The sequence below is a fragment of the Notamacropus eugenii genome, chromosome 5 (assembly GCF_028372415.1).
Source record: "Notamacropus eugenii isolate mMacEug1 chromosome 5, mMacEug1.pri_v2, whole genome shotgun sequence".
Lineage (NCBI taxonomy): Eukaryota > Metazoa > Chordata > Mammalia > Diprotodontia > Macropodidae > Notamacropus > Notamacropus eugenii.
The window spans coordinates 298,258,454-298,285,786 of NC_092876.1; the positions used below are offsets into that span (position 1 = coordinate 298,258,454).

The 27,333-nt window shown below is 39.1% G+C and overlaps 1 protein-coding gene and 1 pseudogene across 15 annotated transcripts in view; both read right to left on the bottom strand.

The window, feature by feature from the left end:
- Positions 1-617: 617 nt before the first annotated feature.
- Positions 618-9,139, bottom strand: LOC140507886 (large ribosomal subunit protein uL10 pseudogene; annotated as a pseudogene).
- A 12,979-nt stretch (positions 9,140-22,118) lies between these two features.
- R3HDM1 (R3H domain containing 1) overlaps positions 22,119-27,333 on the bottom strand; it is a 92,601-nt gene continuing 87,386 nt past the window's right edge. For all 15 annotated transcript variants that reach the window (XM_072613224.1, XM_072613221.1, XM_072613222.1 and 12 more), the window contains 3 exons: positions 25,025-25,107; positions 24,414-24,498; positions 22,119-23,505 (listed from right to left, as the gene is read on the bottom strand). In XM_072613224.1, the coding sequence (XP_072469325.1) occupies positions 23,144-23,505; positions 24,414-24,498; positions 25,025-25,107 (530 nt within the window). In that variant the 3' untranslated portion in view covers positions 22,119-23,143. The remainder of the gene's footprint in view (positions 23,506-24,413; positions 24,499-25,024; positions 25,108-27,333) is intronic.

Consider the following 27,333-nt stretch of genomic DNA (forward strand, 5'->3'; position numbering starts at 1 on the left):
ATGCCTAAAAGCAATAAATAAATAATGCTATGAACAAACTTATCAGAAAGACTTTTTCTTTAGTTTTGATATTATGTGTTTTATTTTAGTATTATGTATTATGACTTAAATTCTGGAAAATTAGCAAATCCTATATCAGAGCTCTCAGATTATTGTTGGTGAGATTTATATTCCCAACTTTTCACATAGATGAAAACTTTTTTGTATGTGTACATATATGTGTGTGTTTGTATCTACCCATATGTGCATAGACACATAAACAAAGACATACTACAGTACTGCAACAGTTCTGCAATTTCATTTATGTGGGTATTCCCTCCCAGGATGCATGTTGTAATCCATTCTGCTCATCCTGAGGGAAATCTTGTCCAAGTCATCCCATAAATGCACTCCTGCAGAGGATTCCCATTTTACTAGGGGCCTTCCTCAAGTTGTATTGACATTGTGAAGACATCAATGGGGTATATGGGTTATCACTCTTACCAAGTAACCTTTTTCAATTATATAGTTGTAACAGTAAGCACCCAAACATACACAGGGGGACCTGTTACCACAGGTTCTTAGATCTGCATTCACAAAAGGAAAGGCAACTTTTGAGGGGTTGACAGTCACTTTAATCAAGCACATATATCATTTCTTTAACGAAGAACATACATCATTCATCTAGTTCAGGGGAGTCAGCACCCTGAACTTCAAAAAAAATACAGAGAAATCAAAGATCAATAGACATGGCTTCCTCTGCCTGAATTCAACAGTCAGTTGGACCCCAACTGTCTGACCATAGTCACCAGAGAGGGAAGCACCAACATCTGGGTTTTCAAAGCTGGGGGGCTCCTTAAAGCACCTTCCCAGAGTCTTTGCCTGGCCAAACAAATACTTCCAGTCTATAAGTCCCAAAGTAAAACCTCAACTCAGGGTATTTATACCTTTTTTAGAGCCAGAGGGCATCACAACCCTTGAGAACCAGTGCCTCATTAACAAAGGGCTTGGGCCTTCCCACAAATCTTCCCTAATCAAACTCCCCTTAATGGGCAGCCCATTAATGGGTGGGGAAAATCTTTAATCACATTATAATAATTAACAATACAAATACATATACTGTTTCTAGTTAAAGAAACTCTTGTTTCTGTCCTTTCTCCTTGTAAAAGACTCCTGATTGATAAAGTCAAAATTCGATCAGAGGCACTTGATTATACTAAAACAAAAACAGCAAAAGATCCTATTTTGCTTGCCATTACAATAGTTAAAAATACTTTTAAAAGCTTCATTTTAACCATTCCTGCCATATTTAATTTATAAAATCACCACAGGCTTTTTCCAATGTTTTCCCTAGTACATATGTTTTTCTCATGCCCTTTATTATGGTAAGGGGAAAAAATATTCATCTTTCCTCACAAAACTCGAGACTCCATTCCTTCTCTCTTCTCTGAGATGGTAAGCAATCAGATATAGGTTACACATGTGCTATTATGTAAAACATTTCCATATTACTCACTTTGTATGAGAAGGCTCAAATAAAAGAAAAAAAATGAAAGACAATGAAAAATAACATGCTTCGGTCTGTATTCAGTCAATATCAGTTCTTTCTCTGGAGGCAGATAGTATGCTCCATCATTAACTTTGGGATTGTCTTGGTTCATTGTATTGCTGAAAATAGCGAAATCACTCACAGTTCTTCATCAAACAATATTGCTGTTACTGTGCGCAATGTTCTCCTGCCTCTGTTCACTTCACTATGCATCAATTCACGTAAGTCTTTCCAGGTTTTTCTGAAATCATACTGCTTGTCATTTCTTTTATGATAATATTCCATTATATTCATATGCCACAGTTTGTTTAGCCATTCCCCAATTAATGGATATTCCTTTGATTTCTGATTCTTAGCCACCACAAAAAGGGCTGCTATCAATATTTTTGTACAAATAGGTCCTTTTCCCTTTTTTGGGGTTGTCTTTGGGGTACAGACCTAGTAGTGGTATTACTGGATCAAAAGATATGCACAGTTTTATAGTTATTTGGGTTCAAAATTAGGGTTCCAAATTGCTCTCCAGAATGGTTGGATCACTTCACAACTCCAGCAATAGTGCATTGATGTCTCAGTTTCTGCACAACCCCTTAAACATGCAACATTTTCCTTTTTTTGTCATATTAACCACTCTGACAGGTATGAGGTGGTATTTCATAGTTGTTTTAGTTTGCATTTCTCTCTTCAATAGTGATTTAGAGCATTTTTTTTTTACATTACTATAGATAATTTTGATTTCTTTGTTCAAAAACTGCCTGTTCATATTGTTTGACCATTTATCAACTGGGGAATGACTTGTATTTTTATAAATTTGACTCAGTTCTCTATATATTTCAGAAATGATACCTTTATCAGATATATATATATTGCAAAATGTTTCCCCCTAATTTTCTGCTTTTCTTATAACTTTGGTTGCATTTGTTTTGTTTGTGCAAAAACTTTTTTTTAAGATAAATGAACACTTTTGTTTCTTTGTTTCACAAATAAACTGGCTGAAATAGTTGTTTCCTGTGGGCTAATTCAATAGACCAAATCCTATATCTTCTTCAGACTCCTCTGATTCTTCTGTGGTTTTCTCCTTGACAGGAGTGGCAGCAGCAGGTGCAGTAGCAGCCTACAGCCAAGACCCGCTTGTACCCACTGAAGATCGAGTAGGGTACTGATGCAACAGTTAGGTAGCCAATCTACAGACAGATGCAGGCAACATTAAGGACACCCTCTAAGAACTGAAGGTACAAAGCCTCCTCCATAATGTCCAGCACTTCAGGGTTGTAGATGCTGCCATTGTCAAACATCTGCTGAATGATCAACATGAAGGAGAATGGGGAAATATTCAGCATTTTCAACAAAGTGGCCTTGCTGGCACTCACTTTGTCTCCAGTCTTAATTAGCTGCACATCACTCAAGATTTCAGTGGTGCCCATGGAAATCTTAGTGGTGATACTCAGACCCTGGGAGAAGGAAGTTTTCTCGGGACCCAGACCAACATTCTGGGTGGGCATGGTGACATCACATAGGGCAATGTGCAGGGGCAATGGCTCCAGCATGGGCAGCAGCTGGCACCTAATTGGCCAGAAGCATATCCCTAATCTCAGTCAGATCTTCCTTGGTGAACACAAAGCCCCGAATGTGAGGCAGCAGTTTCTCCAGGGCAGGGTTGTTCTCCAGATGACCACATATGGCTTTGCATATCATGGTATTTTTCCCAATTAATACCATGGCCTTTCCACAGAGGGACATCTGGATCTGCTGCATCTACTGTCTGCTCCCACAATGAAGCATTTTGGATAATCATTCTAAAGTTGGATGATCTTGAGGAAGTAATTGGATTTCCAGGTATCCCTGTCTTCCCTGGCTATCTTGAAGGTGCTTCAGGGATTGCTACGCAGGGTTTAAAGACGATGTCACTTGCATAAGGATACCTGGGGAGAACTATGCAAAAACTTTTAAATTTTATATAATCAAAGTGATCTATTTTAAATTTTGTAATGCTTTCTATATCTTCTTTGGTACTAAATACTTCCTTATCCATAAATCTTACAGATAAAATATTCGTGCTTTCTTAATTTACTTATGGTACCACCCTATATATGTAAATCTGTACCCCTTTTGACCATATCTTGGCTTATGGTGTGAGGTCATGGTCTATACTTAGTTTCTGTCATACTGTTTTCCAGTTTGCCCAGCAATTTTTGTCAAATAATAAGTTTTTGTTCCAAAAGCTTGGGTCTTTGGGTTTATCATAACATAGATTACTTTGGTCATTTTTTATATTGTAATTTATACCTAATTTATTCCACTGACTCACCATTCTATTTGTTACCTAGTATCAGATTGTTTTTGATAATTACCACTTTGTTTTACAATTCGTGATCTGGTATAGATAGACCACCTTCTTTCAAGTTTTTTTTATTGATTCCCTTGATTGACAACCTTGAGCTTTTGTCCTTCTAGCTCTATTACTTTTTCTAGCTCTATAAGATAAATTTTTGATAGTTTGATTGGTATGGCACTAAATAAATAGATTAATTTAGGCAGAATTATCATTTTTAATATGTTGGCTCAGCCTACCCATGAACAATTAATATTTTCCCAAATGTTTAGATCTGATTTTATTTGTATTAAAAGTGTTTTATAGTTATGTTCACATAGTTCCTGGGTTTGTTTTGGTAGGTGAAAGTTAAAGTATTTTATATTGTCTCCAGTTCTTTTAAATGAAATTTCTCTTTCTATCTTTTGCTGCTGGACATTTTTGGTAATATATAAAAATGCTGATGATTTATTGTGGGTTTATTTTCTGTCCTGCTAAAATAATTATGAATTTCAAGTAGCTTTTTAGTTGATTCTCTAGGATTTTCCAAGTATGACATCATATCATCTGCAAAGAGTGGTAGTTTTGTTTCTTCATTGCCTATTGCAATTCCTTTAATTTTTTTTCTCTTATTGCTATAGCTAACATTGCTAATACAGTATTAAATAATAGAGGTGATAATGGGCATTCTTGCTTCCCCTGATTGTATTGCAGTGGCTTGGAGCTTATCTCCATTACAGATAATGCTTGCTGATGGTTTTAGGTAAATATTACTTATTTTAAGGTAAGCTCCATTTATTCCTATGATTGCTAGTGTTTTTAATAGGAATGGGTACTGTATTTTGTCGAAGGCTTTTTCTGCTTCTGTTGAAATAATTGTATGATTTCTGTTGGTTTTGTTATTGATATGGTGAATTATGCTGATAGTTTTCCTAATATTGAACCAGCCCTGCATTCCTGATATAATTCCACCTGGTCATAGTGTATGATCCTTGTGATATATTGCTGCATCTCTTTGCTAGTATTTTATTTAAAATTTTTGTATCAATATTCATTAGGGAAATTGGCCTGTAATTTTCTGTTTTTGCTCTTCCTGATTTGGGTATCTGCACCATATTTTGTTGTAAAAGAAATTTGGTAGGACTTCTTCTTTCCCTATTTTCCCAAATAGTTTATATAGTATTGGGATTCATTGTTTTTTGAATAGTTGGTAGAATTCACCTGTGATTCATCTGGTCCTGGGGATTTTTTCTTAGGAAGTTCATAGACAACTGATTCAATTTCTTTTTCTAAGATTGGGTTATTTAAGTATTTTATTTCTTCTGTTAGGGTACTTTATATTTTTTGTAGATATTCATGCACTTCATTTAGATTGTCAAATTTATTGGCATATAATTGGTCAAAAGAGCTCCTGTTGTCTTAATTTCCTCTTCATTGCTGGTGAATTCACCCCTTTTATTTTTGATACTAGTAATATGGTTTTCTTCTTTCCTCTATTAAATCAAATTAACCAATGACATCTATCTTATTGGCTTTTTCATAAAACCAATTTCTAGTTTTATTAATTCAATGATTTTCTTACTTTCAGTTTTATTAATCTCTCCTTTGATTTTCAGGATTTCCAATTTGATGTTTAATTGGGGATTTTTAATTTGTTCTTTTTCTAGTTCTTTAGTTGCATGCTGAATTCATTGATCTACCTTTTCTTTATTTTACTGATATAAGCAATTAGAATTATAAATTTTCCCCTAAGTACTATTTTGGCCACATCCCATAAATTTTGGTATGTTGTCTCATTGTTGTCATTTTCTTCAGTAAAATTATCAATTGTTTATATGATTTGTTCTTTGATCCACTTGTTTTTTAGGGTAAGATTATTTAATTTCCAATTAATTTTTATTTTCTCTTTCCATTGACCATTATTGAATGTAATTTTTATTGTATTATGATCTGAAAAGGATGTGTTTACTATTTCTGCTTTTTGCATTGGTTGTGATGTTTTTATGTCCTAATACATGGTTAATTTTTGCGTAGGTGCCATAAATTGCTGAGAAAAAGTTATATTCTTTTCTATTCCCATTTAGTTTTCTCCAGAGATCTATCATGTCTAACTTTTCCAGAATTTTATTCATCTCCTTAACTTTTCTGGTTTATTTTTTGGTAAGATTTATCTAGTTCTGAGAGGGGAAAGTGAAGGTCCCCCATTAATATGGTTTTATTATTTATTTCCTCCTGTAACACATTCAACATCTTCAAAAATTTAGATGCTATGAGTTTTGGTGCATATATGTCTAGTATTGATATGACTTCATTGTTTATGGTACCTTTCTGCAAGATATAGTTTCCTTCTTGATTTCTTTTAATTAGATCTATTTTTGCTTTTGCTTTGTTTGAAATCATAATTGCTATCCCTGATTTCTTTGCTTCAGCTAAAGTATAATTGATTCTGCTCCAACCCCTTAACTTTACCCTGTGTGCTTCTCTCTGCTTTGAATGTTTGCAAACAAAATATTGTAGGATTCTGGTTTTTAATCCATTCTGCTATCCATTTCTATTTTATGGATGAGTTCATCCCATTCATATTTATAGTTATAACCATATTTCCCTCCATGCTATTCTTTGCTTGTTTATTCCCCTTCCCTTACACTCATCCTTACTCCTTCCAAGTATTGTACTTTTGATCACTGTCTTCCCCAACATGCTCTCCCTTTTATCAGTCCCACCCTCCTCCTTCTATTATCCAATCCCTTTTTATTTCCTTATAGGAAATATGGTGCAGGTAATCACATGGTGGCCAGAAGAAATGACACAAGGACATTCTCAAGGTCTCTCTCAAGAACTTTGGATTTGTGCAAACCTAGGAGACACTGGCACAGGACCACTCAGCATGGCACACCCACATCAGAAAGTGTGCTCCTTGAGCAAAGCAGAATTGAGACAGCACAAAGTAAATGCAGGATGCGCAAATTTGGGATATCCACCCCAAATATTCACACAAACTATTTGTGCCCAACCTGTGGTAGAGCATTCCAAGCTCATATTGGTGTGATCAGCTACAGTTGGACACACTGAAATTTCACTTTATCACGATGATGTCATTTTGGTGCTCTTTGAAGATGAAGGACAACAACCAACCAACCGTTTCCTTATAGGGTAGGACAGATTTTTTTATCCAGCAGATTATGTATGTTATTACCTCTTTGAGCCAATTTTGATGAGAGTACAGTTTAAGATTTGTCCACCACAACCCCCATCTTCACCTCCATTATAACAGTTCCTTCCTGCTTCTTTTATGTGGGATAATTTCCCCTGTTTAATCTCCCTGTTCCTTCTTCTAGTGCAATTTTCTTTCTTACTCCTTTATTTTGTTTTTTTGGGTATCATCCCATAAAAATCTCCTTATGCCTTTACCCTCTGTCTAGATATACTCCTTCTAATTGCTCTTATAGCAATAAAGTTGTTAAGAATTACAAATATTATCTTGCCACATAGAAATGCAGACAGTTTAACCTTATTGGATTTTTTTTTCTTGTTTCTTTTTTTTACCTTTCTATATTTCTCTTAAGTCTTGTATTTGGAGGTCAAATTTTTTATTCAGCCCTAGTCTTTTAATTAGAAATGCTTGAAAGTTCTCTATTTTGTTAAATATCCATTTTTTCCCCCTGAAAGATTATTTTCAGTTTTACTAATAGTAGGTGATTCTTGACTGTAATCATAACTCCTTTGCCTTCCTTCATATGATATGAAATATCATGTTTCAAGCCCTCTGGTTCTTTAATGTGGAAGCTACTAAATTCTATATAATCCTGACTGCAGCTCTGAAATATTTGCACTGTTTCTTTTTGGCTACTTGCAATACTTTCTCCTTGAACTGTGAGCTCTGGAATTTGACTATGATATTCCTGGGAGTTTTCATTTTGTGACCTCTTTCAGCTGGTGTTCAGCGGATTCTTTCAATTTCTGTTTTGGCCTCTGGTTCTAATGTATCAGGGCAGTTTTCTTTGATAATTTCTTGAAGGATGTTGTCCAGGCTTTGATTTGTTTGTTTGTTTGTTTTTGATCATGGCCCATTGAAGAGGTCTTTTCTTCCCAAGCAACATATGGACAGGACACCTGCACATGCTGTGAAGCAGAGAGTCTGGTCCTTCCATTCTACATCTGTATAAGGTTCCCAAAGCAAGCTCATCAAACCCTATGTGCATCCTCCCAAGATTGTGCTCTCATAGGCAGTCTCCCTCCATAATATCAGAGTAAAATAAATAACTCACAAAACACACTACCCTGTGTGTGTTCATCCTTCGCTGCCAAAGAAGACCATGCCATCAGAGAAATAATGACACAATTTGCACTTGACTTTGTTTTGTTTTGTTTTGTTTTTGAGTGAGGGAGGGTCGTGGAGATCACCAGCCTCACTTTTCCTCCAGAGTCATCTGAATCCAGTTACCAGATATTCATCAGGTTGACTGGAGATGACCCAGGATGAGGCAATTGGGGTTAAGTGAATTGCCCAGGGTCACAAAGCTAGTGAATATCAAGTGTCTGAGGTGAGATTTGAACTCAGGTCCTTCTGACTCCTGCATTGGTGCTCTATCCACTGTACTACCTAGCTGCCCCTAAAATCCTACCTATCTTTTAAATCCCACCTTGAGCATCACTTCCCACATAAAGCCTTCCCTGATCTCCCCCCCCCCCCCAAAAGAACTGATCTTACCATCCTGTGAATTAGTGAAGCCCATTTCTATCAGTTACTCAGGGACTGATAATCAAATCAACATTACCATTGCTACTGAAAAGGGCATAACAATCTAGATTGCCCTGTGGATTCATTCAGAATCATGGGCTACCTGGCTGCTATGAGCTGGTCAACTTTTTGCTCCCTTATGCCAATTCACATCAGCCCAATCCCTCTTACTTTACAAATGACCTTTCACATTAGACCTATGTTCCCTCTTCAGAAATCACTTTGTATATTATATTTCATTTTTAATGTATATATAATTTCCCTCTAAAAGAATGTAAACTCCTTGATGATAGATAAAGGGAGGGGACAGAAGACCTTGTTCTACACTCTTGAGGGCAAGATACCAGACAATGACAAGTGCAGTTAGATCAGAAATGCCCACCACCACAGCTGTAGGAGACTCTACATGGTTAGGTAAGGAAGGAGGAGGATGCAGGGAGGCCTAATTCACCTCCTCTGTGCTGGACACAGCCTCATCTCCTTCCTTCAGGGAAATCTTATCAGGAAGGGAATCCTCTGCTGTCACCTCATTCTCATCATTGCCAAGACTCAGATTAATCATTCGTAAATGTGGTTGGAGTGGGTCTAGAGATCCACAAGGGAGAATGCAGAGGAGAGTAGGCTGTCTCAAGGAGCAGCAACACCAGATAGTCACCAGGGAGACTCTTTAGAGGGATGGTCATGGTTATCTCCAGGTGCTTCTTAGCCAACATATAACCCATTAAGGAGTTAGTTGTTCCTCGATGCCTGTGTCTTCATGATATATAGTCACATATTCCAGTCACAAGGGGAAGATACTAGCTCTTGGACACTGTCACTTTCTCCATTTTTTTAAAATCCTGGATCGCCTTCATTAGCTGTATAGGAATTAAAATTTTACCTTGGTCTCTATTTTTCTTTTCTTCTTCATTTGGAGTTCTGGCCCCTTGTGAGTGACAGAGACACAAGTCTACCTATCTACTTCCTTGGGATGCTACACAGTATTCTCTTCATTTAGCCATTTTTACAGATGGGGAAACTGAGGCCCAGAGAAGGAAGATGCCTTGCTCAAGGTTATACAGGTAGTAAGAAGCAGTCAGGATTTGAGCCTAGGTCCTGTGACTCTCAATGCAGTGCCCCCCTGCCTCTGAATAGGTACCACATTATGTCAGGAGAGATAATTCTACAGAGTATATCTTAGATAGTACTTCGAGCTCTTCCCTGAGCAGGCTGGAGACAAAGAGAAACATAGAGTGCTATGTGTCCTTTTCGAAAAATCCTCAAGCTTGCAATTAATGAAGACTCCACCAATTAGTGGTGCCTGTCTGACCTCCTCTGTTACCACACATCAAGAGATGGCTCATGGTTAGTATTTATGTCCCAAGTGAAGGATGCCCAGAAGAACATTTACTGTGTCTTTAGAGTAAAGGTGTTTAGAGATTAGATTAGAGAACCTTGAAGTTCCCTGCCACCTCTAAATTGATGTTCCTATGGTCCTTTGGTTAAGGGAAAAATTCTTAGAGTCCATCATATCACAGACAAAGTAGAGGTACTCAGAAAGAAGCTCAGAAACAATTGCTCCCAATGGGAACACATGGTACATACAACTTGATCTTTTGCTTGTTTTAAATTGGCCAATCAGTCCACAAACATTATCAAATCCTTACTATGGGCCACGCATTGCACTAAGGTCTGGAGATACAGGCACAAAAAGATAAAAAGTGTCTATAGGCAAGGTGTCCACATCGTAATCGGAGAGACACAGTATGAAAAAAGTGTGTATGTTAGACACAGTGTAAATGAAATGTAATGTCAGAGAGAAGGCATTGACAGTGGTAGGAGTTGGAAAGGGGTACACTGGGAAATACATTGTACTTCTTCAACAGGTAGGATTTGGGCTGAGTCCAAGAGGTCAGAGGGATTTCAGGAAGAAATGAGCAGTAGAGTCTTGGATTCCAGCTAGCTCTCCAGGGAGGTGCCCTTTGCTGCCAGTCATTGGTGAAGCTCTTAGTTAACTCTCTGGAGTCCTTCTGCCTGTCACTTTGGTGGTTGCAGGTTCAGATGCAGCTTTTTCCTGATCGATAGATTTCACTTTGATCTTGGTTTTCTTCTTTTCATTGCTTTTACTTCCTCAACTGAGCCTACATCTTCTTTAACAGATTCTTCCTCCTCTATCTCTGCTCACTACTGATTTCTCTTTTGTTCTTTCTCCAGGTAGAATGTGAAGGGACAGCTGAGAAACTAGTGCTTTTTTACAGCCCCTTTGACACATTTCTTGCTCTTCTTTTCGATGTAAGATGTTGCCTCCCTGACTCATGGGCTCACCAGCTCCAGCATAAACTGGGAAGGAGCCACTAGCAGGGGACTTTGGGTATATTATTTATTGTTATCATCAAACAAATTATATAAAGAATAAATAGGAAATAATTAAGAGAGGGAAGGGACTAGTGTCAACAGGAGGTTGGAAAGGTTTCCTGAAGAAGATGGCACTTCAGCTGGAACTTAAAGGAAGTGAGGGAAGCCAGCAGGTGGAGATGAGGAGGGAGAGCATTCCAGACATGGGGGAATAACAGAAAACAATGGCCAGAGCCAAGAGATGGTGCATCTTGTTTGTGGAATAGTAAGGTCACTATCACTGGATCAAAGGACACATGGCAGGGAGTAAGGTATAGAAAGACTGGCAAGATAGGACTAGGTTATGAAGGGCATTGAATGCCAAACAGGATTTTGTATTTGATCCTGGAGACAATATGGAGCCACTAGAGTTTAGGGTGACAAGATCTTGGAAAGATCTTAGTGATGGAGTCCTAATAGAGCTGTCCCCAGCCCAAGTAGTCTAACTTCATTGCAGGCCCACTGTACCTACCTAAACTGCCCCCTTCCTATGCCCCTGCCAATGTCCTAACTTCTTCATACATGTCTCACTGATCACTAGAACAAGAGGTGTGTCCCTGAAACTCATAGTCCTCACAGAACCAGCAGGTGTGGGAACCCAGCCAGTGCCTCTACCCAGCCATGACCCCCAGACCCATTCCCACAGAAATAGGTCAATCACAATTACATCATCCATCTAGCCCAAGACAGGACCACAATAGCTAGCTAATTGGAGGGCAGCAAGGCCAGAATATTTAACCACCAAAACATAGATGGGACCCCTCCTCCATTACCTAATCCCTTAACAAACTCCACCTGCCTTTTCAATATTAATCATATTCCTAGATTTTACTTAGATTTGTTATGTAATGGCAACTTTACCCTATAAAAATCCATCTTATTTTCTCTGCAGTTGCTGGTTCCTCTTGGAACTTAGCCCACTTCATGAGAGGCATCAATCTCAATAAATGCCTATACTTGGATTGGAAGTTGTCTGACTGAATTCTTTGAGACAGTTCCACCACAACATATCATGAAACCTCAGCAGTTTTTGGCATCCCTGGGTTTAAACCTCAACATTAGGAAAATAATTTTGGTGGCTGAATGGATGATGGATTGGAGTGGGAAGACCCCTGAGGCAGGCAGATACACCAACAGGCTACTGCAGTAGAGTAGGTGAGAGGTGATGAAGGTCTGCACCAGAGTTATGACAGCACCAGAGGAAAGAAGGTGGTGTTTTTGGCAGAAATTGCAAAGGTGAAATCAACAAGCCTTGGCAACAGATTGAATATGGAGGTGAGAGGTGAGAGATTATAAGGAGGTAGGATAACACCTTGTTTGTGAGCCTGAATAACTGGGAAGATGGTGTTGCCCTCTATAGGAACAGGGAAGGTAGGAGGTGAGAATGGTTCAGGGGAAAAGATAGTGAGTCCTATTTTGGACATGTTCAGTTTAAGATGTCTACTGGACATCCAGTTCGAGATGTTTGAAAGGCAGTTGCAGTTGAAGATTTGAGATTGGAGGTCAGCAAAGAGACTGAGGCAGGAAAGGTAGACTTGAGAATCATCTGCATATCACTGTCCTTTGTAGCTGTTGGAACAAATTGTTCTCTTCTAACCATTCTGCTGGGGGAAGTTTCACATGCTTGGGGTGTCTACCCCCCTAACTAATCAATGGATTTGAGGCCTATTAGTCACCCTCAACCTGGTTTAACCCATCTGCTAAGACAGTCTTCCAGGGTGTGGCCTCTGTGCAGGCTACAGCTTCTTGGAACCACAGGTGAGACTTGAGTACCAAGTAGATACCAACGGTGAATAAACAACCCTGAAAAGGGTTTGGCAAGTCATCATATCAGAGGTGCCAGTCCTCCTTGAACACCCATATACTCCAAGTATAGAGAAAGAAATTAAATCCATGGGACCTGATGAAATCACCAAGTGAAGCAGTAGAGAGGGTGAAGGGAAAAAGACTCAGTACAGAACTCATCAGGACACCTATGGTTAAAGTTCATGATCTGGGGAAGGATCCAGCAAAGGAGACAAAGAAGGAGCAGTCAGATAGGTAGGAGGTAAACAGGAGAGAGCGGTGTTCTGAAAACACAGAGAAGTTTGGAGAAAGCAGTTTTGGTGGAAAGATAAAGTCAGAAGCTGGATTGTAAGATGTTAAGAAGAATGAGAGGAAAGGAAGTAATGGCACTTATTGTACACTGCCTTTTCAAGTTTAGCTACAAAAGGCAGAAGATATAAAGGATGATACTGTCAAGATATTTGGAGACACCCTGTTTCCCAGACCTAAGACCCAGCATGCAGGCTGTGTCTTGAGCTTGGCACATCCTTAGAGCTCTAGATGATTTCATCCTCTGCTAAAGGGTATTGCTTTGACCAGCGCCAGTGTTCACTGAAGGATTTATGTTTCATATTAATCAATAACTGTTTATTTGAAGCTCCCTTTATTTTCCAGGGACCTGAGAGCCATCCATCATACCTTACAATCTGTTTCTTGTTAATAGCCAAGTGAACCAAAGCAGATACTACACTCATGTTCCCACCATGCTAACTCTGGTTCTGTTAGTGTCTGTGAGACAATCAACTTGGAGACTGTTCCCACAGGACCCAGGAATGTTTGCATTGTCCACACATGAGCCTATCATGGAAATAGCTAAGAATGATTATATCATGGTCCAGCCCCCTTATGTATATAATACACACACACACACACACACACATTTGCCCCAGCATCTTAAGCCCTTCTCCACAGGAGGACTTATTCTTGGTTTTCTCACTTTGAAATTAAACTTCTGTTTGTGTCCTGACTCCCCAGTCTCTAGCCTGCTCTGTTCAGCTCAGGCCACCCACAGATTAGAGGTCGGTTATGGTCCAGTGGATAATAGCAAGGTTGAGAGGACCAAGTGAGTTTTTTGAAGATAGGGAAGCCATGGTATATTTGTAGGCAGAAGGGAAGGAGCCACAAGACAGGGAGAGATTGAATATAAGTGACAGATTGAGGATGGCAGGGGAGAGAAACCTGTTAGAGGAGACAGAACAGAATAGGATCACTTGAGCAGGTAGAAGGGTTGGCAAGGACTAAGACTCATGTGAGACAGGGGAGAAGGAGGAGAGAGTGGCAGAAGACATGACTAATATGAAATGAGGAAGAGGGGGAGTTCAACTCAACTTTTTCTGTAAAATATGAGGCAAAGATCTCAGCTGAGAGAGTGGGGGAAGAGAACCTGGTAGCTTTGAGGAAAGATAAATAGGTTTGGAGGAGCCACTGTGGAGAGTGGGGTAAGTTGATGAGGGAGATGTAGAAGGATTGCCCAGCAAGAGTGAGGGTTGTTGAGGTTGTAACATTAATTTGCAGTGGACCCAGTCAGAAGGGTGGTATGATTTTTCTCCACCTTTGTTCAGCAACACACATACAGGAGCAAAGCAGGCAGATGGTGGGAGTGATCCAAGCCTGAGCCTTGGTAGGGAGCAATTGTCAAAATGATATGGAGACTAGAGACTCAAGGGAAGAAGACAGCAGAATTGAATTAGTTCACGAAGGGGTCAAGATGGGGAAAAACATGATCGCACTTGATTATGGGACTGGCTTCAGTCATGCCTTTTTGGAGTTGCCACCTTTCTCACCAGTTTTTCTAGGCAGTGAACGTGTCACTAATGGAAATAAACTGCGGGAAGAACTCAGAAGATTGTAACGAATGGATAGAGTAAATAGCAGGCAAAATCTCCCTCATCAACTTATTATCCTACTCTTCACAACAGCTCTTCCAAACCTTTTCATCCCTTCCTAAAACTACCCTGGCTTCCCCCACTTCTTTTCCACCTCAGCTGAGAACATTGCCTCGTATTTTACGAAAAAAATCTGAGGTTATTTAAGTTTTGCAAAGCACTTTACATACATTATCTCATTTGATGCTCACAACAATCCTATGAGGTACGTGCTATTATTTTACATTTTACAGATAAGGAAATTGAGGCACCTAGTGGTTAAGTGACTTACTCAGGGTCACATAGCTGATAGAATGTTGAAGGCAGAATATGACTTTCAGGCCTTCCAGACTCCAAGTCCAAGACTATATCCACTGAGTCACCTAGCAGTTAAAGACATTGTGGAGAGGCTGGTTTTTACAGATAAAGAACTTAGAGGAGAGCAGCATGCGTTACTATCACTTTAACTCCTTCAATACTTCAAATGATTTGTGACTTCGTCTGCATGGATACTCCCTTCCCTGAACATAGTTACAACGCCTCCACACTCTGACAAATGAATTAATGAACTTTTCTGGGTAAAAGCATTGATCATTCAGTGGTTTTTTCAAATTTAGCTCAGCTGGTCTTCGGACAAGAGCCAGTCAGTCTCACTGTTAGGGCTACATTTTAAGCCTTTTCAGTTTGGAGGATTAACATGTTAGAACCTGAGCTCTGATGGTTTAAGCCTTCACAAAACCCAGGGTTCACCTCCAAGTGAACTGGAGTAAGTGTTTGGAGGAAGGTCATCAAAACCATTTACTGAAAGTCTACTGTGACTTAGGTACTGAAGACAAATGAAAAATTTTGAGTCCCTGCCCTGAGTTTATAATCTAGGTGGGGATATGGAATATTCTCGTAAAGTATTGATAGTATACTCACATAGCCTTAGGTGCTTTCTTCTCTTATTGTGTCTGAGAGTGTGGGAGTGATTGTATGAAATTTTAGCCTCAGGTTTTTCATTGCAACAACTAGTAGAGTCATTACCTTCTCCCCACTTTTAACTTCCTGGATCACTTCCTAGTACTAGCATTATGGAGCACCCCAAAGGGTATGGCACAAGACAATTGCCATAATTACTTTTTTGTGTGTCTATATCTTGTTTTCACAATTAGCTGTAACCTTTTTGAGGGCAAGGGCCATATCATATTTTTGCATCCTTCATAAAATTCATAGCAGTGTTTTTTTTTTAAAAATACATAGCAAGTACTCCAATACATATATGTGTTGAATGAATAAGGCTGAAGGGATGCAGCACTTGAGTTGTCATTTGTTTACATGGTGAGAGGGGAGTAGAGATAATGCGAATTTATGAAGAGATGGGAATTAACCGTTCATTTTGGGCTGGATTTCATGTATTGCTGTAACCCAGGCCTGCACACCAAAAATGTATGGTTGCTACTGAGCACTCTTCTGTTTGTCAACCAACTATAGTCAGTCTGTCTCTAGTCTAACCTATCTGCAGCCAAAGAAATTTACAAGTTGTGTAAGTCTGTTGTAATTTCTTTATTCTAGTATTTATACTCTCCTAGATTGACTTTTTTTGCTTATGCTTTTCACTTATTCAATCACTCAAATACTCATTTGTATTTTAATTAAACCCTACTATGGTTTGTAAACACCTACAAAGAATCATAATGTTTGGCATTTGTTTAATAAATATTACTGCTTGATTGATAAGGGTGGTTCTTGCTCTGTCTGATAATTATCAGTAGTTGCTTAAGTTTCAGTGTGGTGCTGATACATTCTTTTAATTGATTCTGAGATCTTCAAACTGATGGCCCAGAAAGGGGTAGTCTTTAGCCATTGTCTTTATCTTACCATAGGCTTCTAGCTAGTTTGGGAAGCTCTGAAGAGAAGTAGAGGAAGAGGTTTTCGACAGACTACCAACTGACAGAGCTGTTGCGTTGACTTCATTGTCGTATGCCTGTGAAACCTGAACAATTTACCAGCTGCCAGAAAATGGAACCACTTCTATCTGAATTGTCTTAGGAAGATTCTGAAGATTACCTGGCAAGATAGGATGCGGGACATTGAGGTCCTCTCTTGAGCTGAACTGAACTCTCTTGAGCATTCAAACACTACTGTAAATAGTGCAACTCCAATTGGCAGGTCATGTAGCCCAAATGCCAAATGCACATTTACCCAAAATGTACTATTTTACAGAACACTTGCACATGGCAAGTGCTCTCACAAAGACAGAAGCGGTACAAGGACATTTTTAAGATCTCTCTGAAGAACTTTAGTATTGACTGAGACATGGGAGATGCTGGCACAGGACTGCCCAGCATGGCATGTCCCATTAAATTAGAAGGCACTGTGCTCCATGAGCAAAGTAGAATTGCAATAGCACAAAGGAAACATGAAATGCACAAATCTAGAGACATCTCCAATCCAAATGTCCAAACGGATTATTTGTGCCTGACCTGTAGCAGAACTTTCCAAGGTTACAGTTGTGTAACCTTGATTCCAACATCTTGATGTCACTGGTCCTCTCTGAGTACAAAGGACTAACAGTAATAACAACGGGGTGGAGTGGTCTTCAACTTAGTTCTGAATGGGGAATTCTTCCTTTGTGTAGTCTTCAGCTTTCTACGTGGTTTCATACAACTTTGTGATTTTTTGTGGGTAACTTTCAAACAGACCAACAAATGTTAGCTATTATTAACACATTCAGAATTAAATCAGGTAATGTTTCTCTTACAGTTTTGAGAAGAATTTCTAAATTATGGCCCTTTACATTAGTCCTTTCCCTTCTATATCGAGTACTGTGGATATTCAGAAATAAAATTTTGTAGTACATATTTGGTAGTACATATTATTAAGAAGGTATAAGCAATATCCTTAAAACTGACCACATTATAATCCTGACACTGAAGTAATACATTTGTTTGTTGAGTTGATATACATATATAATTATAGTATAAAATAATTAGTACAAGATTAGTACAGCATGAGCAGTAAAGACAAAACACTATGAGTTCAGAGAAGGGGGAAGGGGAGGATCATTTGCAGTTCGGGTGAAGGATTCATGGCTAAGGTGGCATGCAAGTTTTATCTTGAAGAAAGACAGAATTTTAAGAAGGATGTCTAAGGAAAAAACTGCAATTCCCACGAGGCTCCAGGCCTCAGTGTAAACCTTGAAGTTCTTAGGACTTCAATTCCCATGAGATTGTATGTCTACAGAATTGAGTGTCTGTGTTAGGGGAGGAATGGAGAATTTTTAGAAGAATGGGGAGCTGAGACTGGTGGTGCATAAAGGCAGTCCTTGTACATGGGGAGGATAAGGCTGGTGGATGTCTTCAGTGCAGTTCTGTGCCAAGTTGATTGATTTAGATTTTGCACTGAATTGACACCAATGTCACGAGCCCCTTGGGAGCAAAGGGACACCAGACTGCCTAAAACAGTATGAGACATCTCAGGTTGGAAAAAAGGATCTAGTTAAAGCTTCTGTGTTTATCAGTACTGGGATCTTGGATGAGTGGCTGCTCTGCTTCCTAGAAGTTAGAGAGACCTCTAGTCTCAAAATAAAACGCTGGAGTTATGAGGATAACTTGGTTAAGATGGTTGGGTACAGGAAAGAAGTCTCAGCATAGTCTGCTACTTGCTGAGAGTAAAGTGAGGGGAGAAAGAGCAAGAGAGTGTGTGAGTGACAAGGAGAGGGAGGAAAGAGAGAGATAGAGATGATTAATTGGACTCCTGTTTTATTAGAGTATTAATCAGTTTGATATGATTCCATAGGGACAGTGATTAAAATTCTGTATACTAGGCCCTAGAGCTGTGAATTGCAGATTTTAAGTTCACTTGCTTAATCATAGGAAGCTAACTAGAAGACCTCCACTTTGCTCTTCCTTGTTATGGTGACTGAGCCCAGCATATTGGAGGTGACTCAATCACATGAAAAGCCCCCCAGCTATTTTTGTTGCCCTTTGTCAATTGCCCAACATGGGGAGATGACCACGAGCACTTGGCCAATGAATGGTCCTGGTTGCTGGTCTGTGATCTACCTTTCTACCAGCTCATCAGCCCCAGTAGATGTTCTGACATCTGTTTATCAGCCCAGTCCATGGCTTGGTAGAACCTCTGGAAAAGTCAAGATAGATCTGTTAAGGTCTGCTCACCAGCCTGTTTGTCAGCCAATAAGATTCTGTATTTTGTGCAGACCCTTGCAGAGGGTCAAAATCAGGAAAAGAACCAGGACTAAGTGGAGGGAAATGAATTCAGTTTGGGTCACATTGGAGTGTGAGATGTGGCAGGACATCTACCACAGGTGATGTGAAGCAGGCAACTGGAAACGTAGGACTGGTACTGAGGGAAAGAAGGGGCTAGAAATACGTATATATTTGGAACTCAGTTGCATATATATGATAATTTAAGTCATGGGAGAGGATTATATGGGCAAAAACGAAAGTGTATAGAGAAGGGGGTCAAGGACAGAATCTTGACTGGGGAGAGGGGAGTGGGTGTGTATGACACCTAACTTTTTGTGGAAAGAAACCAGCAGAGAAAAAAAGAACCAGGAAAGAATCTTATCATGTAAGCCAACGGAGGAGGGTATACAGAAAGAAACAGGGTCAATCAATTAACAAGCATCATGGTCAACAGTATCAAATAAAGCAAAGTCAAAGTAAATCAATACTAATAAAAGGACCTCATTCAATCGGTCCCAAGTCCTTTGGACTCTACCTCTACAATAGTTCTCCATTTCAATTCGCGTCCTATTTGTTTCAGGTCCTTACAACTCTATAAAACGCCTTCAGCTCCACCTGTGTGGAGCTCCACCTTACATAAAAACACAGTTCAAATGTCACCTTCTTCCAAAGTTAGTGGATACATGTTTATTAGGTGCTAACCTTGGGTGATGCACTGTCCTAAGCACTGGAGATACAAAGCAAGGCTCTGAAGAAAGCTCAGAGTCTAGCAGGTGAGACAACACTCAGGCGATTTTGTACAGATAAGATATATCCAGGATAAACTGGAGATAGTCAACAAAAGCTTTCTTTGATGCCCATAACTAGAAATCCATCTTTCACCAGAACTCTCATAACGCTTTATGATTTTCTAATGTACTTTCCTGTTCTGTTCTGTCTTATTTTTCACTAGACTGTGACACCTACTGGGGCACAGAACGCAATCTGTTCATCTCTGCATTGCTCACTGCACTGTGTTCAATAAATACTTATTGAATAAACATACTAAAGGCCTGAAAACAAGTAATCAGTGATGTTTCTTAAAACTACTGAATGATTAAAAAAAATTAAGAGCTGTTAAAAAAGAACTTTAACACAATATGCTTGTTATTCAGTCTTTCTGCCTAAGGAAGATGCTGGTCAACTGATACATGCTTGACATATTAGGAAAGTGACTGCTTTAATAATACTGACTTCAAAATAAATCAACATGGTACCCAGATCTGGGAGACTGCATGCTTGTGGGGAAAAGGTTGCTTAGTTTGTGAGTTTAGCTTCTATTTAGTGGAGGTTTTGGTAAAGACAGATGAAGTGTTGGAAATTCGCTCTGGTGGTTTCCAGAGGACAGGAACTTTGAATAGGTCATACTGTGTACCTATTCTCTATTTCCCCTAACAAGCTTACAGTAAGATGAAAAAGTCTTAGTTGCTTTACTTAATGAGGTGAGATGCTACGACTTAACTGTATAAAAACTTCAGGTGTTTAATACATTTTCTAAAGCACCAATTATCAGTAGAGCTACTTCTTCTAGGACCCTCTAGCCCTTTGCTTAATTGTTCCCAGGGGAGTTTCCCATAGTATGGAGGTAGTATATTACAGTGGGAAAAGCAATGAATCTGAAATAGGGAGTATCTGGATTTGTTACTTACCTCTTAGGTGACTGTAGACAAGTTCTTTCCTTTCTCTGGGCCTCAGGGGGCTCATCTGTAAAATGAAGAGGTTGTACCAGATGATCCCCAAAGCCTCCCCTAGTTCTCAGTGTATGATTTGAGGATGAATGCTCATAAAATTGATGATTTGTATAATACTAAGACTTTCCAGAAGAGCTGACTCTGGGAAAGAGGGATTAAAGAGAATATTCACAGAAAGATATTGAAATAAAACAGAATCATGTTTCTTCATGTATCTCATATCAGTATATGGCTGGAGGCCACAGGGGAACTTGACCTGTTTTGTTGGCTGTATGGTTACGGTTCTTGCTGTCTTCTGGGCTTCTGCCTTTTGTCCTTGTAACTGAAAGGTTGAGGTCAGGGCTTACATGAGTAAGTGTTCCAGCAAGTAGAAAATCAATAGATGATTAACATGGCTTTTATTCCCAATTCTTCCTCTTGGAGTGGCTCCTTTTCAAACTCTTTGAAGATTTCAAGTTTCCACATGATAGTATATTCTCTAACATTTAGAGATCCTACTTTCTAGATGCTGGGAGGTCAATATTCATTATCAGTCTAGATTAAAAGGATTCTTGGGGTCAAGTTTGTTTCTGGGCTATCTTTCCTTTAGGTCTGCTTTTGTTTAGATGTGAGGAGTTAGCTTGTTTGAGCCACTTCCAGTTTGTCAGAGTATGAATTTGATATTCTGAACTAGAGAGAAACATGTGACTTCAGAATCTAGGATGCGCTGGAATCAAAATGGTCCCTGAAGAACTTAGGGTGGGCAATAATTGATCTTTTATCTTGGTGATGTCTTAATTGCTTTAAGAAAAAGTAGTGAAATAGCTAAAAGGCATTGTGTCATCATGGAGGAAGCAAATAATGTACAAATGAAAAGATTAGCCCCAGAAGAGATTATGTACAAACACCAAATTCTTCAAAACAAAACAGCAACAAAAAAACATGAAGTTTTTTTTTTGGCCTGCACATGAGTTCCCTTTTTAACATTGTTCTTCTTTAGCTGGCTTGCAAGAGAGCATTTGAAGAATTACAAGTTGCAGGCTATGGAAAGGAAAGATTAATTTTGGAGATAAAAATAAGCTATTTGTGTGTGCATGTGCATGGCATGTGCACGCACATCTGTGTATTTATTGGCAAAGGACTGAACAACAGAAATGGTATTAAAGATATCTTGTGATTCAAAAAAGATGAGGTGGTTGTGTAATGACCATGAGAGACAATGAATCATGGCCTGTGTCCCTTATCAGAACTTCTTTTGGAAGGTATAGGGAGGACATGGAGATGAATCCACATGGCAGGGATGGATTGCAACTTGCACCCCTGTAGGGAATCCCTATCACAGAATCCCGGGAGTATTGAGGAAGCCCAGTAATTTTCCACTTTTGATTAGAATTCACTCACTGAGGGCATGAAGTTTTATGAATCTTACTGCAGGAGGCGACAAGTACATGACATACTAAGAAACAAGAGAAATACAATTTTTGAGGTAGTTTCTAAAATGCACAGCATATGTATTATAAAACTTAGATTCATTAATATTATTGGGAGGTTATAGCTATCCTCATTAAAATGCACAGTACTTTTATATTTGTAAACATTTATTCTTCTGAACTGAAAAAGGCTTGCATCAGCACACATTGTACAGCCTTGCAAATTACACAGAAATTGAAAAAAAGGTTTCTTGTTCTGCAGTGCAATGAGTCTTTGATGTCCAGTGATCCGCTGCAAACAATGAAAACAAATTTAAACCATTTAGGAATTTTCTAGCACTTGACAAATGCATTTCCTTACAGTGACCAGAGATAAGATCCATTTGGAGGGGAAGGCAAATAAGTGGCACAGTTATCTGGGGGACATATGTTTAAGATTCATCATTTTTACCCTTTGACTTAAGAAAAAAGAAAACAAAAAGTAGAAATGTTTTTAGTTTGCTTTCTTCCTATTTAAGAAAGATTCCTATTCCCCTTAGAGAAGCTCTCTGCCAAATGGTTTGATTAAAAGAAGTTAAGAACATAATTTATTTACAATTAACATTCACATTGTCTGAATATATTGAATAAGGAAAAGACTTTGTGAATAAATTCTTTCATTACTGAAAAAATGTGTGGTTGGAAATTCAGAGGAACAGGAATCTTCTATGTAAGGATTCTTTTCGTTCACCCACCAAGAAAAAGAGAATGAATAGTTTTGGCTCAGATAGTCTACCTCTTGCATCCTTCCCACATCCAAGATGGGTCACAGTGTCCTGGCTGCAAAAAGGATAGGAAATACAGCTTCCAATACGGTTATTTGTTGTGAAGAAAAATTTGCTGTACAATAGAGCTTTGGATCTGATACAAGAATTCAGAAATATAAAACAAAACAACTATAAAAGTTAGCGGCATTTTAACAGCATCCTTCAGAGAAAGCTGCTACTCTGTATCAGGTTGGTATGAATTCTGGTCATCTGGGGTCAACTGTGTATCTCTCTTTCTGTCCCCTTTAATGGATCACTGGCCTTTCTTCGAATGCTATCATGTCAGACCAATTGTCCCAGGAGTCTCACTAATCAAGGACGGCAGAAGACAGAGGTGTCCTAAAGGCTGATAGCTCAGTAGGAGATCTGCTACTGGGAACTTGCCCTTTCTAGGATATGAAAGTCGTAGTGCTTCTTGCTTGTCCTCAGCTTAAACTTGTTAACTGAGTTAATTTGTTTCTTCAGTGCGCTCTGGGCAGCTGAAATGGAGGGGAATGTTGCTAGAACTGTGTATGTGGAGGCCAAGTCACTAGGTTTAGATTGTTCTGTCTTCATTGCGCCATCTCCACTGCCACAGTAGAGAGAATGGTGACGCAGTGGCGTCTGAGACTGGGGATCCCGGAGCCAGCGGATCTTGGCACCAATTTTAAAGAGTTCTCCAAAAAGCTTCTCAGCTTCTACACGGGTTATCCCATCAGGTAGTTCTGTAATTTCTAAGACCTTTCCAACAGCTGCAACGAGAAAATATAGAATTAAAGTATTTTTGTTACCAAATAGAGAAGACTATTGAACACACAGTATGATTATGAGAATGGTCTGATTTTCCAGATTAATCATTCATATATACACACACATGTATACATATGTATGTATAATTGCAAAGTCACCTAATGAAAGCCATAATGTTTTATCAATCCTGCTCAGTGCTTTCATACATCATGCTAAGGACACTGATCCAGCTGCCAGTGTCATTTTTGTCACAGACCAGAGATTTTTCATCTTTTCTGGGTCATGGATCCCTTGAGCAATCTAGTGAAACCTGTGGGCAATTCTCAGAACATTTATAGAAAATAAAATGCATAGAATTACAAAGAAACCAATTATATTGGGCAAGTTATCAAAAAAAAAAATATTAAGGGTCCCCCTATCCGCCAAACCAAGTTCAGCGACTTTAGGCTATAAACTAAAGGCCGGTGAAGTAGGCAAGAAAAAAAAAAGAAAAATAAAGTTAAGTCAGGAGATCTAGAGTCTTGTTCTTTCACTAAACTAAATAAAACAGATTTGTGACTCTGGGTAAGTCATTCGTCCTTATATATTCTATTTCCTCATCTGTAAAACCCTTATATCATATTGATTCAAACATAGTCCATTCCCAAACTGCATCCAGAGCTGTAAAATGAAATCTCTTTGCAAGGATGAATGTAGTCTTGTGATGAAAAATAATACCAATGTTAGACTGTAGTTGGGTTTTTACAAGTCAGATTTTGGGAAGAAAAGAATCACTTGTATTTAAACCAATATGGTGATCCCCATCTTAATTATCCCAATAAGGTTATTTTGGGATAGCCTCTTTTAATGACTGCTTCACTAGGCAGCCAACAATAGAATTATTATGCCCAACTGCCCCCAAATCACCTACCTGCTTCTCCTGCGCCAAGGTCAGTGGAAGCAGCCTTTTTAGCTTGTCTCCTTCCTCGATTTCCATGCCTGCTTCCAGGCTGACACTGAAGAGTTAGAAATGTGCCATTACAAACAATACCAATTTTTCAGAAAAAGTATAAGTTCTTAATGTTGAAAAATAAAGCAAACTTAAGAAAGGGTGCAGTACATCTAATGCAGTTTGGATTGTAAATCATTTGGGAAAATAAGCAGCAATTATGTTCCTTCCATTCAAATCCAGCCCTTCTCTCCCATTCCCATCTTAGTGAAAGGGCAGCTCCTTTCTTTCCATATTATTAATGCCCTCCCTTATGATATCTGTCATAGGAGTGTTACTCTGGCTCCCTACCACATGGTAAGGCTATGCTTTAAACTGTTATCCATGAGCAGTAAGTCTGCACTGAGCTGCCTCCTCATCCTCTTCCGCCCGCCCCCGCCCAGGTGCTCTCTGAGACTAATGATAATGTTTATGAGTTGGCGGGCTGGAGTACAGGGCTTTTCTAATAGAGGGACTGAATTCACAATCTTGGTTTCATAAATCCCAAGCTCTAATCAATGGAAAAATCCGTGCTAAGCAACTGTTTTCCCCACCTGTTGGCTCGGAATGTGTCCATGCAGAATAGAAGGAGGATTGTATTGCAGTGGTTGGCCCAGTAATGGATATCTGGAATCACCTAGAAAGCAATAAGATTATTTTTCTATTTTTCTTTTTAAAATTATATTTCTCAACTTTCTAATTACAACAAGGGAACTTTTTTTTGACAGAAAAAGCATTATAATATTGGAGGGAGAAATAAATTACAGTAAACAAAGAGGGAAAAAAATCATAAGGAAAAGCATGTATAAATTCCTCACTATGTCAGATGCCTGTTCTCCCTTAGTTATTACAGAAATAGTAGCTATGCAGTTCACTGACAATTTTCAATACCCAAAATCCATTTGTCTCTACCGCACTAGCCCTGCATCTCTGCTTGAAGACACACACAGGTAAGTTTAGGCCAGAGGGGCACAGTTACTGTCTAAGTAACATCTTGGGGGCTTTAACAGTGTGAGCTGTAGTCTTTGGACACATTGAATATTCTTAAAACCAAAGTTAAAATAAAAAAAAATTACCTAAGGGTCAAAATGATATGTTTTTGCTTTTTGATATATTTTTTTTGAAACAATGAATATGGTTTAAAGAGGAAATAGACAAAGCTTCAGAAAAATTCACAAAACTAGTGGACAAAGTATCTGAAGGTGAATGCTTTTTTGGACTGGACCTATGTTATCTGTAAAAGGAACTCCCTATGCCCATTCAGAATGAGAGTGCATGGGAACACTAAGAAGTTAATTAGTCAGTCACAGTCAATAATCATTAAGCTCCTACTCTGTGCCAGGCACTGTGCCAAGCGCTGGCGATACAAAGAAAGGCAAAATACCATCTCTGCACTTCAGGAGTTCACAGGCTAATAGGGGAGATAAAATGCACATGACTGTGTACAAACAAGATGCAGCCAGGAAAAATTGGAAGTAATAAACGGAAGGCATCAGAATTATGGGACTTCAGGAAAAGCTTCCTGTAGAAGGTAAGATTTGAGCTCGGATGTGAAGGAAGCCAGGAGGATGAGATAAGGAGGGAGAACATTCCAAGCATGGGTGACAGTCAGTGCTTAAAATGCCCAGAATCGCTTGGGAGATGGGGTGTCTTTTTTTGAGAACAGTAAGGAGGCCAGTGTTACTGTAATGATGAATAGTGGTGAGAAGGAAGATATAAAATGAGTTTACTGGGTGATGACATCATCAGACATGCCCATTAGAAGATCACTTGGACAGCTGAATGAACAATGAATTTGAGTGGGGAGAGAATTGAGGCAGGTGGCCCAACCAGCAAGCTATTGCAATAGTTCAGGAATGAGGCAATGAGGGATTGCCCCAGGGGGTCGTCAGTGTTAGAAGAGAGAAGAGGAGGTATTAGAGAGATGTTGCAAAGGTGAAAACTACCAGCCTTGGCAACAGCTTGGATATGAGAGATAAGAGTGAGGAGTCAAAGGTGGTGCACTTGATAGTTAAAGGGAAGTTTAATAGGGGATAGGGTTTTGGGGGAAAGAAACTAAGGTCAGTTTTGGATATGATGAGTTTAAGTTAAGTGATTTGCCCAGGGTTGATCAACCAATATGTGAGCAGGATCTGAATTCATCTTCCTGGTTCTGAGGCTGGTTCTTTTATCCACTACATCCTGGTGCCTCTCCTGAAGAACATAGTTAATAAGAACAGTGGTAGAATTATGCGACTATGGATCCACACAAGGTCAGAACAGACTATTCTAATATAGGAATAAGAAGTCTTAAAGAATGTCAATTTGCATGTGAAAGAGGTTTAAGAGTCATAATCTGAATATTACTGCTTTAGAAAAATAGATTCCAAAGAAAAGTAAGGAACGAATTTGTCATAAAATCAGGACCTTCCCTCTGTATAGCACACAGACCATGAGGGCCTCTTTTCAGTGTCTAGTTAAGAATGGCACACTTTCTAGGGTACAAAACCCAGATCTTTCTCCAACTCTAAAAATAATACTAGGCACATGATGTGTGATGTATCAAAGAAGATGTTTTAAAACAAGTGAAGTCATTTCTGATTTTTATTGAGAAAGTACAGGGAGGTGGACAAGGATTAAATTAATTCAGGGTCTACTTGATGAACTTTAGACCCACAGAATTTTAGAGTTGGGAGGAGCCTCAGTGACTGTCTAGTTTAACCTTTACCTAAAAAGGCAGCCTTGCCATACATAATCTATCTGACAAGTGGCCTCCCAGCCTCTGTTCAGAGACCTAGAACGAGGAGAAACCCAACTCCTAAGACAGTCTCAATGGCCTTGGACACTTGGAATATGCCCTAATTGCTAAACCTCTTTGACAACA